Raw genomic sequence first — 22385 nt, 5'->3', positions numbered from 1 at the left:
AAACGAAAATTATAGTGATTGGAAGGTTTTGGACTAAATTGAAAGGACATTCACATGGTTTGAAATATTTCCTAGCAGCGCATTGTCAGTTTGTAAACCAACCAAGTTATCATCAGGTTTGCATTAAGCATTCAAAAGATATGAAACAACATCACATTTTCCGAGAGAATCAGAAGTTGCATTTGCCTTCTTGGCACCCCTCAAATCCGGGCCTGATCTTCAGAATGGTGGGTGATGAATTGTTAGACTTTTTTTTCATTACCAACGGTTTCAGACACACCATGTCTCCCTGTGTCTCTCTACGCATGTGGTTAGCAATGGTAAATATTTGAATCTGGTTCAAATCTTTTATTTATAATCCAACGCATTTCTCACGTTCGACGTTATTTCCTAACACTCGATTATCTTGTTACTCTATTCCAGGTCTTCGGGGACGATCGTTACCATTTCACCACGTCGCAGGCGACAGTATCACCTCCGAGTGACCTCCCGGGAGGAAGTCACCGTAGACGAAAAGGTTCGTCGCTGTCAAAAGAATAAATTAGAATTTTTTAAATTCAAATTCTTCCCCGTGTACCATGGCGAATGGATATTATATAAAATCGGAGCGTAAAGCATGGAAAAAGGCGACGACTGTGTTTATGCATAATGCCGACTGGCACAATTAGACTTCAACTGCGGAATAGGTACGTTCGACTAAGAAAGTGGAACTGAACGGGCAGGACAATAAAAGCAGTGCTTCATTGGTGGTGGTGATTTAGTGAAACGAACCCTCCGTGGCAATATAGCAATGTAATGTAATCAGTTTCTTATCTGCTGGGTATCTGGTGGTGGTGTTACTAACCCGTATCGTTTCATTTTCTTTTATCACTAACAACCAGTAGTTCGATGTGCTAGTCGCGTTGTGAACGTGAAAAAGGAACCGAAGACAAAGTGCCATATATACCAAAAAATAGTCACAGTTGAAGCATGGTAACTTTGAAGTAAAATATCTTTCCTAATCGCTGCCGCTGTTCCAACTTTACCTTCTCTCAACTAACAAATAATCAAACTAAAAATGAAACGTGCGCGACAAACCAAGGCCACCAAAGCAACTTCTGGTGCGGTAAAACGGAAAACATCCAAACTAAAGGAGGAACGTAACAATAACGTACCTCCGAAAGAACCTACGATTACACCGAAACAGTCAGAAGTCCCTCTCGTATTACCTATCAATGCAGAAGATCAACCGATCCTAGCCGAGTTGGAAGACTTCGACAATGGGCTCTTGGTCCTTGCGGTTGACAACGAACCAATAACCTCAGTGTCCCCCGTTACGTCCAACGGAGACACGTCCGAACTCAGCAGCAGCCAAAACGGGCAAAAATCTCCTCAGCAGAAGAAGAAAGAACGGAAACAGTACATCTGCCATGTGTGCAATAAGAATTTCATGGGCGCGAACGATCTGCGGAAGCATCTACGCATCCACAACGACGAACGGCCGTACGCCTGTCCGCACTGTAGCAACCGGTTCCGACAGGCTGGCTGTCTGAAGAACCACATCGCGTCCCAGCACGGAACCGATACGCTGTACACGTGCGATCTGTGTGGGAAAACATTCCCCATCAAGGAGCGGCTGCGGCTGCACATGCGAGTGCACACCGGGGAAAAACCGTACAAATGTCCCATGTGCCCGAAGACGTTCGCGCGCGGTGGTCAGGTGAGTGGTTTTATTTTAGAATATCTTCTACCATTCATTTTTGTATTAGGTAGGGAGCCGGATCCTATTCTTGGCACTTTTAATTCACTTCGGCAGGGGGGTTTTTTTGAAATCTACAGAGCTCATATTTGGCCACAATATGCGTCGTACTAATGCGCTTCTTATTGCAAAGTTTCAGAAAATTCGGCTGTAAGAAACCCCCCATGCCAAAGTGAATCATGTAAGTGCCCAAGTGGTTCTGCACCCTACATTAGAGCTCCTTTAAAGTGTTTAGTTTCATATCTAAAGTCTCTTTTTCAAGCAAAATAGTATCTAGCCATTTTTTCACTTTCTCAATTAAAATGTTTTATAATAGTTGGTAGACAAAAAAACTCAGAGGCATTTCAATATTTTTCACCCAATAACCATTTTTAATATAATTATGTCCAATGAATGTATTTTGATTATGTGAATGAATGTATCCAACGTAAGTCCAAACCAGTACAACTTCTTAGTAGAACACGTTATTAGTTCAAATCTCTTTTTATATATAATGCTGCTAAGTCGATAGACCATTGTCTCTATTTTTGCTCCAGATATTCTTCAAGGAATACTCAAAAAGTATTTCCCAATGCACTTTTGTTTTGTAGTAGTTTTTTTGATTCTACAGGAAATTTCAGGAACTCCTGTAGTAATTTTTTGGCAATTTCGTGGAAAAATGCATGGATGAATTTTTCTCTTGAATTTCTGGTGAAATCTCTTGAGGGATTTATGTAGAATCTTTGAATGAAGGCATAGGGAATTCTTGGGATCATTCCTATGATATCATTAGAGAACTCTTAACATATTAAAACGGATAATCAGATTATAAGTACAGTGCCTGTTCGATTTTGGAACGGTTCGACTTTGACAACACGAAACCGTTCGATTTTGGCATAATTTATTTTAACACCGTTCCAAAATCGAACGGTTTCCCTTTTTTTAAGGTTTTAGCAATAAGTATCAATTTTTTTTGGCAATTTGATCAAAATTAAAATTGTAGGATGACTTTGTAATTCAATTCACAATAAATTATGTTCAAAAAATGTACCATGAAAAGATCGTTCGATTTTGGCACGGTTCGATTCCGGCAACATGATTTTTTGAACGTGTTGCCAAAATCGAACAGACACTGTATAATGAAATCATCTTTTGCGTAATGCGATGCTTATATAGGCAAAGTTTCCGCATAAGGTGTTGTCAAAAGGCCTTTACGCACAAAAGTGGAGGCAATACACACTGGGGCAGATCGCTGTTTTCGACGGCCAAACCTTCGACAAAGTATTTTGGAATAGTTTGTACCACATTTTCGCTCCTGATTTAGATTAGTTTTATCTTAGTCCTAGCAAAAAAAAAAAAACTTGTTTTATACAAAGTCGTTCTTTGAGACATTCTTGATATTTCTTACGAAGACACTGACACTCTATCGTTGACGTGGATGACGCTGTATGACACTGTAGTAAAAACAGCCAAAACCTGATTTTGACCTTCTTTTTTCTTATAAAAATTGTTAAAAAAATATTTTGTCATCAAGTTTTCAATCTAGTTTCAAAGTTTAAATTTACATCATTTACTAGCAAAGTTTTCAGATTTAATTCTACAGTCAACTCTCCATAACTCGATATTGAAGGGACCATCGAGTTAGGGAAGTATCGAGTTATAAAACATAAAACCAGTTCAACTGCGATTCATGTGACCATCGAGGGAGCCATGAAAACCAGCTTTTACTATGGTTCGCTAATTCGACATCGAGATACGGAATATCGAGTAAGGGAGAGTTGATTGTACTTTTAGTAAATACAGTCCAAAAACAATGTTTTACAAAATCCTGGATAACTCATGAAACGACAGCTATTTTTTTGTCTACGACGAGTCAAGAACATTAGTTTCATTGTCGCGAAGAAAGAAGAACTGCGTAGGACTTTTTGTTGTGGCAGTTACAGGTTTTGATGAATTGTTACATGTTATGTCTACTACAAAAGAAAGTTTTTTGTTGCTAGGACGATTCTACCAAAAGATAAAACTGATCTAGACCAGTTTTAACTCTCCTAGATCAAATCCAAAGAAATCAAAATGTAGTACAAATTATTCCAAAATACTTTGTCGAAGATATCAAACCTCTAGGATACATATCCAGAGTACTAGAAGTTTTGGCCGTCGAAAACAGCGATCTGCCCCAATGTGCTATATATGTATATATTTTATATGTGTATATTTTATTTTGACCTAATCTTTAATCTTATATGACTTAATTCACGATAACAAAGAATAATTGTCAGCTGCTACGAACTGATCGGACTTACTTTGTACGTGTATGCGGTACGAAGCAGAATGCAATAATGAGCTCAGAAAATAGCGTTTTATACGAGGAAGCTCGTCAATCCCACGTTACGTTAATTCTCATGCGCCTTTTGATTGTCTTGAATCTTCCTCAATTCTGGTTGAAATCATGAAAAAAATATTTAACGAAAATTTAAAAGAAACTCTATGATAAATTCCAAAAAGAACTCGTGGATGAAATCCTATTAAATTCTGTGGAAGAATTGTTGGATACAGTCTCTACAGATGGCCTCTGTTTTCAGGTATGTTCCTATTTTCCAGACGATTTTCAATTAGTCGGTGTTTAGCCAGACAGACCAAGTGCTGAATCGCCCAGTTCAGATTAACCTTGTAAAGACAAGTACAGAATTTCATCACCTATTATTTTTCCGACTTTTCTGATCTTTATTAACGAGAATTTCAGCCCTGGGCTAGTTCATCACAAGGATTCAAGGAATTTCCCCAGAAACTTTTCCTATACCTTTTCAAGGAAAATATCTGATGAAGCTTTTGGGAGATTCTTCGACAAAGCAAACAGGAGTTTAAAAATTTCTCTGGGCATTCCAGAGTACATTTTTTCCAGGCATCGTTCAATGCATCGCTCCTGGAACTTTTCCGCAGAATTAATATAGAAAATTTAAAAGATTTTTCTAAGCAATATCCCCAAAAAAACATATATTTTTTTTGGAAATATTCCTTCATTGATTATTCTACCGGCATCATTTTCACCTCAGACTTAAATGGCAGACTCCGATTCGCGATATTGTTGTTGTTTTTTTTTCTAATACTTTGTACAAATCATCCAAAAAACGTTTTTGATAATTAGCTATCTGATTTCGAAGATTTTCGGAAAAATTTTTCAAGGGTTCTTCTCAATATGTACCAATACCGCCAATACACTTACATGAACCTCTCTAGAGATTCTTCTCTAGAGTCTTGAATTTCTCTATAAATTACCCCTGAATTTCCGGATTTATTTCAATAATACTGCCGCAAGATTATCTCACGATGTGATCAAAATAAAACCAAAGGCATATTTTTTTTTAATTCTTGAGATTTACCCAGTATTTTTTCAAGCATATTCAAACAATTCCTGGGTATTTTTTCATTATTTTATCTGATTTACTCGGATATGTTCTCGAAAATGTTTGAATCATTTCTAGAGTATATTTGCTATAAAATAGAAATTATTAATTTGTACATGAATTTCATACAATCGAATAAGACTGCATTTACTTGGAATGTTTTTTTTTGTTATAGTGAATATCTTCGAAATAAACCATTCGATATTTTTCGGGTCTCTTGGATTCGTGACACCGAACAATAAGGATGTTTCTTGGGCAAGCTCCGAAAGAAGTCTCTTTTACAGTGCTTTGATAGTTTTCTCGCGTGTAAACTCATTCTGCTGATTGATTGATTTAAAGTGTAACACCCGTACATAGCTATTATACTCTGCAGTATGCAGCGAAGGATTTATTTGCCAAATTATTTCTGAAACAAATCTTGAAAAATGTATTCAGGAGTTTCTTTAAAAGAAAAAAATCATCAATAATTTCTCGAGTTTGTTCTAAATTTCTTCTAGGATTACAGAAATGCATCCAAGCACTTTCCAAGAATTTGCGCACAAATTTTTCTTATCACATGATCGAGTAGCTCCGCAAGCATTTAAGGGATTCTTATAGAGATTCCTTCGATACATATTTAAAGAAACTTCTGTATTCTAGGGAGCTTTTTGATTCCAAAACTTATTTATTTACGTTGAGCAATTATTTGAAAAATTCTGAGGAATTACAAAAGATACCATTTGGATATTTTTTTGCGCAAATTCCGTAAAAATTACAAAATAATTATCTGAAGAAATCCCTGGATGGATAAGGGAGGCGTCTCCCAAAGAATTTATATAATTTGTGAGTAATTCCCTATAGATCAGAGTTGTTTTTAATCGCCGGATTTGACAGACTATCAGTTATCCTGCCAGCAGGGCTAACACAACTTCTTGAGAATGTGCTTGCACAATTGCCAATACAAGACTCCTTGTTGGCTAATAGTTCGTAGCTCAGATTCTCTTTGTCTGCAATTGTGCGCTCGGTGACGATTAGAAGCTTATGTTGATTCAATGCGAAGAAGTGACGCGAAAAGTGACGAAAAATATTACTCGTTGACTTTTTACGGCTTTGTTTCGTCGTGGTGTGCTTGTAAGTCATTCATAGAAAATAAATTTCAAGTGAATTCCCGTGAAACTAGTACTAGGGTGATTTACGGCTTCGGCATTACTCGACTATTATCGGCAATCAAATTTCAAACGCCAAATACACAGTATTTTTCTATCAAAACACACCAATGGAAACATTCACTCACGGTGTGCCAGAAACCGTTATTAATGCAAAAAAAAATGTCCAAGAATTTGGTACCTACCATTCGAAAGATTTAGTGTTCAAGCATCTCTCCGTGAATTTGAATATATTCTAACGCGGCCATCGAAATTTATCGTGATTTGAAGGTTTTGAGCTATTTTAGAATAATTAAATGAATTCTCAGAAAATAATTCAAGAGTTTTCCTTTTTTTTATTGACTCTTTCTTCTTCTTCTTGGCATTAACGTCCACACTAGGACAGAGCTGGCTACTCAGCGTAGTGTTCAATGAGCACTTCCACAGTTATTAACGAGAGCTTTCTTTGCCAATGTTGCAATTTTTGCATCGTCGTATTTTGGACCCCCTAAGGAAGTCATTTTAGTTGTCTGTCCCAATTGATTAATTGCACAGCGTAACCAATTCAAAGAACATGCCAAAATGAGGGGAAAAACGTCCTCTACGAGATAAAAATGCCCATACGGTCATGTAGGATCCAAAAAACGTCGAAAATAATTGAATTGGGAAGCCCCATTTTTCATTATTTTGGACTCACCAATACATTTTGGACCCTCAAAGTATATATTTTTGACCCCCGGCATTATCGTTTGGCGACAAAGTCCACGACATTGGTTGTATAATATGCTTGCCCATTGTCTAATCAATCGGCTGGAAATCAATAGAAAATCAAAAAAAATCTACGCTTTTCGTTCAGAAATTTGAAAAAAGTTTTTGTTTACTTTTGGAAAATTTCTGACGGCTTCAATTTCTGTGTGTAATGTGTTGTAACGGTTGCATGGATGAACCGGTTAAATTAAATTAATTTCATACAAAATAAACACATTTTCTATGTAAAAACGGTCGATGCAAGTGCGGATTAGTCCTATCTTTCCAAATGGCAGGAAAATGGCTCAGGGGGTCCAACATATATTGGTTACCCTATATCGTGTGGCAGGTACGATTATACTCTATGCCAAGGGAAGTCAAGGAAATTTCCATTACGAAAAATTCCTGGACCGACCAGGAATCGAACCCAGCACCTTCAGCATGGTTTTGCTTTGTAGCCGCGGACTCTAACCACTCGGCTAAAAAAGGCCTCAATTCAGCCCGAGGCTGGTTCATGCCCGAAGAGTTGTCCTTTCAAAACAAACTTGTGGAATATTGTTATAAGGTTTATTATAGTTTTTTTTTTTCGTTTCGTCGTGACATTGAGTCTAGAAAGTGATTTTCGCTATTTTCGATTGATCTCACGGCTAGTATAAATGAAAAACCGAATTTTGTACTATACCATTAAATTCCACTAGAGTTTGTATCCTTTGACAGATACGCGTATTTCGACCTCAACTGTAAGGCCGTCTTCAGTGTCGTGTACTAGACTCGTGTACTTTCAAACCGCGTCTTTGATTTCCCGTATTTTACGGGAAAATTTCGATTACAAAAATTACCACATGTAACAAAATTGCACAGTCGAGTCTAGTACACGACACTAAATACGGCCTTACAGTTGAGGTCGAAATACGCGTATCTTTCAAAGGATACAAACTCTAGTTGAATTAAATGGTATAGTACTAAATACGGGTTTTCATTTACTTATAGGTATTCCACTAAACAGCTCGAAGATGTATTATTATTAGCGGTTACACAGCGTAACAAAAATGACATTTTTGCGTGTCTCAAGGATCAAATTATGTGTCTACAGTAGATTTGGGGTTGCATAAAAATTAACAATGATTTATCAAAAATTTTTGGGGTTTGATCCACCAAGCATGCGAAATAGGACTTTAACTTTTATTTCAGATATAATTTGGTTGAAATTGCATGGTAAAAATTAAGTTCAAATCGATTTTTTCAACATGCTTACAATCTCCATACAAAATTTCTCGTTTCTCTTATATGGCAAAATACAACACTTTCTAAACCAACAAAACATAACTTTTGAGCACTGAAAGTATAATGAACTTTGTTTATAAATATTGTTATACACATGAAGTTTGAGTTCTGAGGCAAATTATGCAAATAAATTGCCATACAAGCTGGCAAACTTGCATACAAGTTGGCTGAAATAGTCAAATTTAGCATTTTCAACAGCTAATATCTCAAAAAATAGATATTTTGGTGCTTGAGACAAAACCGTGTTCCGCAGTGTTATTTATAACGTATTCTTCAACCTTCTAACATTGTTTTCATTGTTCCGGTACTAATTTGCTTGAAAAATAAAACCTTTAAGTACAACCCCTTATGATCCAAAATCAACCGGCACGACGGTATATAATGAGTTCAGCACTTAAAACTCATGGAAAAATTGTAATGCATGACACAATTCCTGAATATTTTACTGAAGGAATTTCCAAACAAATATCTTGAGAAATTGATAGAGGTCACCCAAGACAAATTTGGGATGCATTATAGGAGGAATTGTTGAATAATATTTAAAAGCGATTCCTGAAATTACAATTGTAAATCTAGGAAAAAATATGAAGGAATATTTGAATGAAAGTCTCCAAGCAGAAAGTGTAACATAGGAGGGAAGGGGTTGGAAATGAACAAATTTTGCGTGACATAATTTATATACGTTCCGTGCTGGAACTCTTAGATCAGGCCAGCCCAACCTTTTTAAACCGCGGGCCATATCTCAGAAAAAATATTGCGTGGGGGGCCAAAGCATTTCCAACATTTTTTTTTTTTACGATTAAGAAAAACAATGATTTTTGGAAAAATTCACAAGATAATTGCTTTTGAGCATCAGTAAGAATCCCTCTCAGTATTCTATAATTATCTTACGAAAACTACGTTATAATTTAGTACAGGAATTGTTGAAAATTCTGCTCTAAATTTTATATTACAATCATGTCAAAGATGTTATAACAATCTCACTCAGATTTGTTGTCACAATCCTACCCACTATTATTTGAAACTCTTGCCGATGGATATATAATAATACTGCATTTTGCGAAAATCCACGCAGGATTCTGTGAGAATTGATTCTAGGATTCCGTAAGAATCTTTATTCCAAGATCCTGTTTTGGAATCTGTGAGATATTTATCCAGGATTTCATATGAATCCTGAACAGAATTCCATTCAGGGTTATGTGGAAACTCTGCCCATAATTTTGTGAAAATTTGATTCTAAGGATTCGGAAAAATCATGCTGTAGGCAGAGGCGTCCTGTGAGGAATTTGATTACCTGTGCACTGACTCGCACAAACCGTTTATTTTGAATTATGAATACGAATTTTTCAATTGATTTTTTAATATGTATTTCACCTTAAAATGTAATTTCCAATACTGTGTGCAATCTTGAAGTGTCTGGAAGCTCTTATATTTGTTGCTCATTGGACGTATTTTTTGTTTGTTTTCTTCGTTTCAATCACTAGTTGTAAGTTTTAAGAATTTTAGATGATTCCAAAAAACAATGTTTAGGGACAAGGAAAATTCTCAAAATTTCTCTGATACCAAGGCGATGAAAGAAAAATTTTGCGTATTAATCGCGGTCCCATAGTTTGATAATATTTGACATAAAAATGTATATTTACAGTAAAAATGACCTTTATATGCGTAAATTTCAAGCATGTTTCGTATTTTGCGAACTGAGATAATAAGTTTAATATCATATTATCAATACAAAATTTAAAGCAAGAATAAAGACGTTTAACCTGAAACTAAACGATTAGCACATTTTTTTATATGAAACTCGGCTTACAAATAAATAAACCATTCTTATGAGCAAAAATCTGAACTTTTCTGAGATTATTATATAAACCTTCAGAATTCATCTATTTACGCGTTATTTTCCAAGTTTCGCGATGAAGGATAAATTTCGTGGATTTCGTGGCTTTCGCGAATTTCAGAATCTCCATTATTCCTAACGTTGTTATTCTATATAATAAATCTTATTATTAACAGCTTGTCCATCGTATCTCGATATCTTAGCTTTTTGACGATGTCCAGCGCTGGCACATCTCTTTGTATACTTTTGTTGATACATCAAAGCTTTTAAGTGAAATGATGACTGACTGTTGAACGCTGAAACCCACTTTACGCCCAGTGCAATTTATCAGTTGTCGGTCTGTTGAGCAAGAAAAACTATATCACACATTGTTTATAAATCAATTCAAAGCCACATTAATTTTGTGTTTTTAATAAGATAAAACATAATCAATTTGGCCAATATGTTTATAACATCTAGTTTTGGTTCCAATCAATATTGCGCCTACTATCGCGCGACACCTGGAAGCTCCATGCAACATATATACACACAAAGCATGTATGGCGTTAACGCTTTCTCTTCCAACAGCAGACGTCGTGACGCCAGTTGCGCGCGCTTTCTCAATTCTTGCAAACCAATGCGAGCGTCATGGGCAATTTCTCTCTCGGGTGCACAAATTGGAGTGAACCAGATTTTACCTATACAACGCCACTGTTGCTCTAGAAATGCCAATACAAATGCACATTCCTGCTGTGTCCATACACGCTATTTTCGTGCACAAGAAAGAGTGCACGGCTGAAATGAACATTCTCTGCAATACGATGGAGACGCATGGCAGTTTGTCTTGTTTGCTTTTCTGTTTTCGCTTGATGGTTGAGCAAGACCATGGGGGGAGAATCAAACGGTTTGTTCACTGAGGGCGATGCACCAATTGAAGGTGAAGAAATCAAACAACATTTCCAAGCAACTATACATTATGAATGTTGAAAGTATTGAGAATTATAATATATACATATTTAATTTGTTAGTTTGGAATCTTTGACTGTGCAGTGCACCAAGTGCACCTTAGGACGAGACGCCACTGGCTGTAGGTTTTTTGAGTGTATACGATTTTGTAATGACCAAGCCTTTGTGACTAATTAAAATTTTCTCACCATATTTTTTTTTTTCTAATTCGACTGAAGTTTACTTTTTTCTTATTCAAATTTGAAGAAAGCCATTCCAGTTTTCTTGTAATCTTAATAACACTATTCTAGTATAAAAAGTATAATTTATCATTGTTAATTTCATTCTGATTCTCAGCGGTTAGAATCATTTTAACGCTAACTAACTTAAATAGAAAATGCTGCCAAATTTTCCACATTTTTTTTATTTAAAATTGAATAGTTTTGAATCATTTGTGAAATGACATAAATTTAGATAAAAAATTTTTAGAATTATCGTATTAAAATAAACCATGCAATTTTATTGAAAGTTTTAGTAATGACACAGCGGAACAAAAATAACCTTTTCATATTATGTGTCTCCACTAAATTTGGAGTTTTTGAACTCGTTGCCGCCTTCAGAAATGCTGCATATAAGTCGTTTCCTTCATATGCCAAATGCAATACTTTTCCAAACTATCAAAAGTACCGTTTCAGTAACAAAAACATTACAAACTTCGTTGTTTCATATTCTTAAGTACCTAAACAAAGATTTCTGTAGTAAACGAAGCACAAAAATCAGCTTTCAAGGTGGTAAACTTGCCTGCGAGTATTTCCAACAATCAATTTCTCAAAAACCCGACGTGCTATAACATTTTAGAAAATGGTAGTAGATTCAGAGACAATACATTAAGTATATAGCGGTATTTTGGAGTTTGAGACAAACGTTTGTTCCGAAGTTGATTAGTAAAACATACAACGGGCCATCTGAGAGAAAAGTCTTCAAACTCTTCGCGGGCCGCACAAAATGACGTCCCTGTCTTAGATTATTGACAAAATAGTTGAACCAACAACGGTAATTTTAAAAAATATAATGAAAATATACTTTTCTGCTACATAATATTCATCAAAATATGGGCGCATTACATTACAAAGCTTTATTCGAGCTATATTTGAGCTTAAGTTCGAGCCCTATATTATCTTACGAAAAAAACATGCAAATTGCAACATACACCACAGTTTCACGTTGTACCTTAGTTCTGCAAAAAAAACTGCTTTTTTGATATATAACAACTACCTAACCTTGTTTTTTTTCTGACACGAATGCCCATGATTAAAATTTGACCAAAACCGGTAGAAAAAAAACTTTGCATGGAGAATGAAGATATTCCTACGACTCTAGGAACACCGGATCATCTTTCAAAAAAATGCGATTTTGAAAATAGAAATTTTTTTCCTGAAACTTTTATTTATTTATTTATTTTTATTTATTTATTTCATCAAGCTATGTAGACTACATACAATGGTTACAATAACTTGAATAAGTAAAAATACAGCGGAAAGCGTGGATGTTTCCGATAAATGACCCAATATTGGTAGCTGATACGGTTGACGAGGAAAGATTTGCATTTGTTACTGAGGGAGCGTGAGTTTATGTTTTAGATTTCATATTGACTAGCCCTACGACCACCCCCACGTAGGAATTTCCCTCTTTGATGAGGGTATTCTCCGGTGGTTGTAGGGCTTTCCCAGTGTGTCTGGCACACGTCAAAAACGGTGGCAGTAGGTAGGTAAATCTAGCCGTAAGTGAATGAACAACCGACGACGACAGGTTCTAACCAGGGGCTTTCCCAGGGCAAAATATGGTTGGAAATTATTCGCCTGTTTTTGACACCCGCGCCCGGGTGGATTGACGTCGTTGACGAGAGCGTTCTGCTCCCATCGCTGTTCTGGCTGTGCATATAAGTACTGTATCGAAAAGTGATTAGCAACATTTATGATGCTTCTTTTGCAAGATTAATGCATTTTTTGTACTAAAATTTCTGACAAATTTTCAATATTATGTATTGTTTAAAATAGTGCCATATAAATAGTGCCCCTGCTTAAAAAAAACAAAAAAAATTTCAGTTTCATACATAATATGTTTTTTATAGTTTCATACATAATATGTTTTTTATAGTGGGCTTCGTAGCCGTGCGGTTAGTGTCACCAGGCATATAGCCGCATAGTGCTAAGGAGTGTGGGTTCGATTCCCGCTGCAGGCCGGAAAACTTTTCGTGAGAAATGTTCTCCGACTGTACCATTGGGCGTTGCATGCTAGTCCGTTGTCTAGTGTGGTGCTTCCTTCAAAGGGCAAAATGCCCACTGGAAGCATTAACGTGTGGGTGTCTTTTTTAAAAAAAAAGATTACATTAAATAAAATATGATATAAATTTGATCTATTTTTTCACGTATTTACAACGACTTTTGTTACCACGAAATTCCAGTGTTTTGAATAATATCTTCATCTTCATCTTGGCATTACGTCCTCACTTGGACAGAGCCTGCTTCTCAGCTTAGTGTTCTTATGAGCACTTCCACAGTTATTAACTGAGAGCTTTCTTTGCCGAAGTTGCCATTTTCGCATTTGTATATCGTGTGGCAGGTACGATGATACTCTATGCCCAGGGAAGTCAAGGAAATTTTCATTACGAAAAGATCCTGGACCGACCGGGAATCGAACCCAGACACCTTCAGCATGGCTTTGCTTTGTAGCCGCGGACTCTAACCACTCGGCTAAGGAAGGCCCCATTTGAATAATATGGTAAAAAGAAAATTATAAACAGATTTATCTAATGTACGATACAACATAAAAGGTTTCAAATGTGTATCTTATTGTAGAAAATTTGAAAAACTCAAACAATTATGTGAGCCCCTGCTAAGCAACTTATATCTTTTTTAGCATATATAATACATATAACTTTTTGAGGTATTTTTTAAGACATATGTTAACCATCTGAGGGGCTGTCTATTGACCACATGGTATTTTTTTGGGATTTCAGACCTTTCCTTCGTGGCCATTTTTCCATACCATTTTTTTTTTAAATTTGTATGGACCATGGGTATTGACCATACTCTACCCTCACCCACAAATGACCACACCGTTTTGTGGACGACTAATTTGAATGATAAATGTTTTCACATATAGTTGTAGCATTGAGGGGATGGTATGTATCTTTTTTAGCAGTTTCTTCCATAATGCCGAACGTCTTTATGAGAAATGGGTCACCCACAATTACTTTTCGATACAGCCCTTAGTTGCAGCCAGGTCAGGAGCATTTGTATACGGTTTCACTGTTGTAGAATGATGCTGCGACCCTAGGTGACGAATGTACCTACTTTTACTTTGAAAGTTCTGTGGGAGCCTATAATTCGGGTGAAAAAACTTCGTTGCGGGGATAACGCGATTTTGGAGGAGTGTGAGCGGGGTTGTAATCAAAAACACGATAAATTGATTACTTATACAAATATTGCTTTTTGCATCGTACTGTTTCTCTCTCCTTCGGTCTCTGACTCGGGACTCAGACTCAGCCGAACTCAGCTTTTCCGGCTGTTTCCTATCGTTCCGTTTTTTTTTTCTTTCCACGACCGAATATTTCTTTTGCTCTGCTATATGAATAGCAAATAGAGCTTATTCCTTTCATGTCTTGGCTGACAAGAACCGGATAATTGGAACGCCGATGTCGTTACGGCATGGCACGATTGACATTTCTCTGATGTTGAATGGCGTATTTGCGTGTACCCTTTAAAGCGTTCTTTAGGACTGGTTGCGAGTCATTTTTTAGTGACTTAGCCACTTTCTTGAATCCAGTCTCAGAAAAGCCTCTTATTTGAAGGCATTTTGACTGCAGTCACTTTTTCTACAAACAGTTACTATTTAAAACTGTTTTGAGCAAAAGTTGCAAAAGAAAATAATTATGAATCAGTCATTTTCTCTTAAAGTTAGACCAAAATGGATTGGCCATCCCCAAAATAATTTCAGACCAGTATTTAAATATTGATTCAAGGTGTTCTTGCATAAAAGTAAATCTTTCACAGATTTCGCCGCTACTGATAAAGGTATCTTATCTTGCAAAGTTATTTTTGGCATGTAACTCTTCAATGTTCAATACGAATATCAAGGGGTATTGTTCTATAATCAACCATTATCTTTTCAATAATTGTTTTAACTATCAGATACGTTGAATAATTCAAAAGATCGTACCAGATAAATGGATAAACACTAATTTTTCCACCGGGATCAACCAAAATACTACTGCACCAGCCGACACTAAACTAACCGAACGATAAATAAATGTTGCTTCATTTGCAATTTTGAAGTGATTTACGGTACTTAATGAGACCTACAACAAACCGGATACTTTCTTCGTCGTATCAAGTGTAATTGAACTAAGATTAAAATAATTACGTTCTGATTTTTAAGTCACCATGAGTATTGTAGTCATTATTTATTCCTATTATCAAATCTGTTCAATAAAATATCTAGTCTGCCACCACATTTCGCTACCTATTCCTAAACCACCTTTTTCAAACCTTTATTTTCCAGCTTACGCAACATCTCGCCACCCACAATGGAGTCCGAAAGCACAAATGTCCGGATTGTTCTTCGGCATTCTCGTGCGCTGCCAATCTCAAGATGCACCTCAAAAGCCACATGGATATCCGGGACTACACGTGCCATATTTGCGGGAAGGGTTTCTTCCGGCCTGATGCGCTGAAGAAGCATCTGTTGTGCTATCACGCTAACTTGAAGGCCTTCCATTGCAACATTTGCAACAAGATGTTCAAGGGTCACCTGCCGCAGCACATGAGAACGCACAAGATGATCCGACCGCATGGATGTGCCGTTTGTGGGGCGGTTTTCTCTCAACGATCTCAACTCGTCGTTCATCAACGTATTCACACGGGAGAACGGCCTTATAGATGTCAGGTAATTGGAATTTCAAACCGTAAATAATCAGGACGATCTTACTTCACTAAAAATGCTATAACTTAGAGGTTTTCCAAAATGCACTGGTACAATTTTCATTTAAATCAAGTGGATTAGTGATTTATTCCTCCTATTCGCCCTCGTTGTTTGTTATTTTTCTGTAATTGATCAAACTCATGTTTATTTTTATAAAAAAATTACCCATCATAAATAGTTCACTCTCTTCACAGAAAACCAAAATATAGTGAAAGCATGTTTAAAGACAACTTTTTTGCGACTTATCCCTTTATAGCGACTTTCTTAACGGTTTCTTCAATTTCCCATACTAATTTCAACTTTTAATGCGAGTTTTCCATTTTATGACCTTTCTCCATTTAAACGTTCCAACTGTTGTTGTTGCCACTCATTTGATTGTTTTTAAAGTTTTTTCTTAATAACATGTGTATAATGGGAAGTATGCACTTCAACAGAAAAGTAAGCGCCTATCTCGATACGTGGGAAATTTCTTTCTAGAAATGGTCAAGAAAAGCACTTTTCTTAGATCACAGTACTCAAGACAGTTGCGTAATGAGAAAGCGTTGCGTAATGAATCATTACAACACTGGTTTCCGTTGCGTAATGACTATTCCCGCACTGCATCAATGCGGGGAAGTAGGCCGTTTCATGACAGATTGGCATGATGAAAAACAGCCTATTACGATGAGAAATTGCAAAAAAAAAAAAATGTTTTTGCAATTTCATGAAAGGTTACTCGAGCAATAATTTTAAAACTATTTTTCATCAATTTTCACATTGCCGTCCGTAGCCATATGAGAAAAATTCGGATCATAGGTTGTACTTAGCAATTCAAGATCAACAATTGGAAAGGCCTCATATACAAAAAGTAAACAATGAGAAAAACGCAATCTTGTTTTGTCAATCAATAAATCAAATTTATATTATAAATTCAAGCATTGTATGTTATTTTATCGTCCAGAAAGTCGCTGCACAAAGTGATTTACAACAATGAATATTCATTATGATAGTAATGCCAAAATTCCTACTGAAAAAACGAGTTCAAGAATATAACATAGATACTGGCCGACGCCGATGAGGCCAGTGAGTTGATGCCTCTGTTTACTCTAACATGTGTTGAGGCCCTGTATTTGTGGATTATTTTTTTACCAGCTTCTGATGTGGCCTTTTGAAAATCAGTCAAAATTAATTATGAAGTAAGAAAATTGAAGTGTAGAAGAGTGTTAAGTGGTAAAGTAAGGTAATGGAGATCTCTATAGTAAGGGTAGCTTCGTGCGGTCGATTTGATATGTTATTTATTGAGTCCTTCGTCATCCCTGAACATTTTGTATGTGCTACGCGAGTTTATCGTCGAAAAATTGTATGGAAATATTGGTTCAATTGAAATAATATTGCAATTGAACGTTAGTTTTATTCAATTTTAACCAAATCGTGTTTTTGTTGCTAAAGTCTCAAGTACAGACAGGCTGACACAGGTATTATTAGGTAGTATGATACAAAATACATCAATCTACAGGAACCCGTCGGAAAATTTTATAATGCTCGCCGTTGAGACAAGCGTTGCGTTAAATAATGCAAAGCGTAGTCGCTCCGTAGCATAACTTACATATACTTAATAAATTTGAACCACTTGTTTTTAATAATGAATCGTGGTTTACGGCTAACCAGCCGAGTGGAAGTTTAACAACTACCGAAAAGCTAAACATTGCATATAATTTGCAATTGGAATAGATGGACAAATTGATGTGAAGATTTTCGAACTAGTTACACGTCTTCTCAGTGAGAATCGAACTCACGACTCCCTGATCTCTAGTTAGGGCGCGTTACCCCTATGCCATGAGAGGACTCATGAACGCAGAAGTTAACCTGAATTCGATTTCAGATCAATAATCACGTGGTCCTTTTTCGCAAAGTGCACCTCACCATTGGAAGCCCACACAATAGAAACCTCAGCCAGTACAGTTGCTGGCTAGTGTTGTGTGCCATTTCATTACCTAAAAAATAATGCGCTCTCGGGCTAGGCATATACAGTGGTTACATTATCATGGGTCACCCACTATTATGGGTCATTTCCATTTGAATTGCATGTAGAATGAAGTGACTAATAATCATGACAAGGTGACCCATAATAGTGTGGGCAGTGTATATAAATAGAAAGCGTTGTGTTTGGATGGGCATCTAATTCTTCCGAAAGAGGTGCACTTTACGAAAAAGCACCACGTGATTATTGAGCTGAAATCGAATTCAGGTTAACTTCTGCGTTCATGAGTCCTCTCATGGCGTAGGGGTAACGCGCCCTAACTAGAGATCAGGGAGTCGTGAGTTCGATTCTCACTGAGAAGGCGTGTAACTTTTTCGCAAAACTTCACATCAATTTGTCCATTTAATCCAATTGCAAAGTATATGCAATGTTTAGCTTTTCGGTAGTTATTGTATTGTATATTTTTAGATTTCTTGCAGACCGCTCCGTTTGTATATGTTTTTTATTAGAGTAGCTCTTTATTGTTTGACATTGTATAGCCCATATATAATTGACTAATCGGGCAGAGGTGAATAACAAAATAATGATAAAATAATAATGAATTTTGCAATCACATCTAGTTTTACCATTATCACTTTAATAATTATATGTGATTCAATATCACATCAATAACAAAACGTGCAGTCATAGCAACATTTGTTGTCGGTATGTTATCCTTTAAAATCGCCAAATAACTAAATAATAACAATATATACAAAATTTTTAATTTGAGCAAAAATACTGAATAGCATAAAATATAAGAATAACAAACTTTGCCATCATAGCATCATTACACTATGTTGATATCTATAACTTATGAAGAAAAGCAATAAAAAAATCTATATCAACCTTATACCAATTTTTGCCATTTTATAAATGAGCCATTACTACGAAAGAGAAAAATGACAAGTATTCAACCTCTAAACAAAAATATTTGATGTTCAAAATTTGTTATATATTTGTTTGAAATAGAAATTAAACATACTTAATTCCATACACGGATCGCAATCACTTTCTACAACGAGCGGTCAATGATAGCTTCCATACAAAAGGCATGGTGTTCAAAATCAAAGACTTTTCAGTTCAGAGTCTAGTGCTAAAGACAGTAGAGCACATCCAAAGCTAGAGCTCTTCAAATCATGGTGATAGGTGTTTTGAATTGAGTCAAGTGATGAATCCATTCCATCGAACGTGCTGATTTTTTATCGTGTACACAAAAACTAAAACATATTTCATTACGTTATTGCAATAACGAAGTAATATCAAAAATAAAGACAGAAATAAATTGCCGAATAAGAACTATAACAACTAAATTCACCATTATCCGCGGATAGTTTATCTAGTAATTATTTTGTAATCAATGTCACAATAACAACTTATTTTGTTATTCCATCACCTTTACGTACCTTAAACATTTTAAAGCTATTACCTGAAATTAGTCTTAAAACAGACTATTATTTGCACGACTTGAAACATAATCCATAGTTTTGAATTTGTTTATCCTTAACACACAGCTGGAAAGATTAACATGAGTTTATCCAAAAAGCTAAGTCATTAAAACTACTCCTGAGTTGAGGTCTTCAATATCTACAAGTTCTACCATGACATCAACAGTATTGGACAAAACATTTGCAACTCTTTAAATTTTACATACAAATTGGTCATGTTTAGATGGTTAGATCTGAGTTATTCCCTCCCCTTGGTAAAAGTTAGAAAAAAGCAACGCTTTCGTGAAAAAATCTGTTATCATAAGTATGAAACGATCTCACCAGAGTGGGAACGGGCCTTTCCTAGTGGTAAGGACACATACCGCTCACACTGAGAATCGATCGATGATCTAAAGGTTATAGTGATGACTTTCTTCAGAAGGGAAGTAATGCTGTTGGTCCCGACATGAAACTCCAGGGTTAAAAATCTTGGAACAGGTAAAGAAAACTCCAAATTATAGCACTTTTAGTAAAGTAACATCGTCCTGAGTATTTACGGGATAAACGTTTTCAAGAGTGCCTTAAATATAACCGTCCATTCTCCAGGTCTGCTGGCAAGCGTTCGCCCACTCGAGTGTCCTCAAGTTGCACATCCGCAAGCACACGGGCGAAAAGCCGTTCGAATGCCCCATCTGCAGTGTTGGTTTTTCGCAGCTTCCGCATCTGAAAAAGCATATGCTCTCTATCCACAACCAGGACAAATCTTACCTCTGCAAAACGTGCAACATCTTCTTCAAGACTAAGCTCGACCACCAGAATCACATGGCCAGTTGTTCTCCGGAGTCAAGGTCGATCACCAGCGTGGAGGAGATTATAGACAGAAACGTAAGATATATAGCTTATCCATGAATGTGCCAGGATCGTCTAATTGTTCCCCTACTTTTAGGTCAAAGCCGCCAACAGTGGCGTCGAACCGCCGATGCCCCTATCGCAAATGAGATTCCTAGTGGCGATTCTGCTGAAGAAGATCTCCACCGAAGAACGACTGAAAGACTTGGGCTTCGATAAACGACTGATCGATAACGTTCTGGTCGATTCGTTGAAATGCGCTGGTCGCAAAGCCTTCGACGACAAATCATTGGATCCGGCCTTCCGCCTGAAGCAGAACGTTCAAGAGCTACTCGAATGGACTGTGCCGCCAAAGTACATGGAAGAGTTCAAGAAGGCCAACCGCAGCACCGAGGAGTTGCTGGAGGATTTAACCAACTAAATGTATTTTCTTATACTAACCCTTAGATATGATTTTTTCTATCAGTTCAGTAGCTGTAGTGAATTTGAAACAAAGAAAACGAATTAGCTGAGGTAGTATGTACCATGCAACGAAACGCGTTAGCATAGTGAATTTTTTGAACTACTAATTTCACATATGTACATACTAACGATTTATTTATTTTTTTTTTACATTCTGCTTTCTGGTGCTGGAGTATCTTCTATCTTAACATGAATTGCCCACAATCCAAAGTTCCAAGCTTGTCGAACCAATCTTGCCGTACAATTATAAAAAATGCTATTTGCCAAAAACAAAAAACCTAATTTTAATCACCCCTTAAATTATCGCCCTATACAGGATTTGTTGGAAGTCTAGTCAAACGATTGCCATTTCAAATAAGTTTCGTTTTCAGCACTGAAAATGGAACGCAAGTCGAAGAAAAACGAAACATGCGCCATTATTTCTGTACATTTATGACAACGTCAAAATAAGCTCAAACCAAAAAGTAGACCACATTCGTTTCACAACCAAAAATGATCGATTGTGGCGGATGTGACGTCGTCGCCACATCTACCCATAATCTGCCAGTGTTAGCGAACTTTTCTGTTCGAATTAATATTAGTAGCCGTTTATTTAGTGTAGTATCTAGCAAATTTGCCCTAGATGTGTAAGTGTCATCAAACGAAAAAGAAAGTAGATAAAGAACAACTGTACTATAATAATGCTAAATGACTGATTTATGCCGAAACGTTAAAAATAAATCGCCTTTTCATTCATTTGTATTGAAAATATCAGCTAATTTAGATAAAATTTTCATAATTTTCATAAAATAGTAGCTCATTTCATCAGGCAAATTATTGAGATCTCCTCGTAGTTTGGTGTGGTCTGGCAAAAGCTTTGGTAAGTAAATGAAAAACAGAAATTAGAACTATGAATATACCATTTAATTCCGCTAGAGTTTGTATCCTTCGACAGATACCAACGCGTATTACGACCTCAACTGTAAGGCCGCCTTCAGTGTCGTGTACTAGACTCGACTTTATACTAGACGCATTAATGTGGAAAGTCCAAAGGCACATTACAGTACTTTTGAGACTTTTGCAGATTTTTTGACATGGTTTGAATAAAAATACTTGAAAACCCGCTAATTTCTCTTGAAATTCCACAATGTATTCAATCAGAGTTCATCCAGACCTTCCTACAAAAAAAAGAAACACATTACATCAACTACTTTCCATGATTTCTTGTTTGTTTCTTCGAGGGTTGTCACCCACAATTCCAAATAAATTGTTGTAGCGATTATTATGAATTCTTCCAGGCATTTCATTTAATTGGATATTCCTCCAAAAATTAATCAGAGGTTTTATCAAAAGTGTTTATCCAAAATTCCAGAATTTTTTTTATAAAAATGCATGGATAAGATTTTGAAGGTATATCTATAGGATAATATAGGAAGATTTTCTAGAGTTTTTTTTCTGAAAGAACCTCTGGAAAAGTCTATTAGAATCTAGCTGAGATGGGAAAAATGGTCCAATTATATGAGCGAAATGTAGGTGATCCACTCACAACTCATTTAAATTTTTTTACCAAATCATATATTTCACAGGAGGAGAAAAGTATGCAACTCTTTCAGAATGGACCGAAGCACGAGTTTACTAATTTGACGTCA

General features: G+C 36.2%; 1 protein-coding gene across 8 annotated transcripts in view; it reads left to right on the top strand.

Annotated features, from left to right (window-relative positions):
* Nucleotides 1–21438, top strand: part of LOC5565439 (zinc finger protein 436) — a 48320-nt gene extending 26882 nt beyond the window's left edge. For 5 of the 8 annotated variants that reach the window (XM_021854839.1, XM_021854840.1, XM_021854842.1 and 2 more), the window contains exons 2-5: nucleotides 424–1699; nucleotides 15601–15984; nucleotides 20053–20331; nucleotides 20393–21438. In XM_021854839.1, coding sequence (XP_021710531.1) covers nucleotides 1058–1699; nucleotides 15601–15984; nucleotides 20053–20331; nucleotides 20393–20716 — 1629 coding nt within the window. In that variant the 5' untranslated portion in view covers nucleotides 424–1057 and the 3' untranslated portion in view covers nucleotides 20717–21438. Of the gene's footprint in view, nucleotides 1–107; nucleotides 321–423; nucleotides 1700–15600; nucleotides 15985–20052; nucleotides 20332–20392 lie in introns of those variants that run through there. The other 3 variants (XM_021854846.1, XM_021854845.1, XM_021854843.1) reach the window with 3 other exon arrangements.
* Nucleotides 21439–22385: the final 947 nt, after the last annotated feature.

The sequence above is a fragment of the Aedes aegypti genome, chromosome 3 (assembly GCF_002204515.2).
Source record: "Aedes aegypti strain LVP_AGWG chromosome 3, AaegL5.0 Primary Assembly, whole genome shotgun sequence".
NCBI classification, from domain to species: domain Eukaryota; kingdom Metazoa; phylum Arthropoda; class Insecta; order Diptera; family Culicidae; genus Aedes; species Aedes aegypti.
Note: the sequence above shows the minus strand (reverse complement) of the source record. Positions and strands in the feature narration are given on the sequence as shown.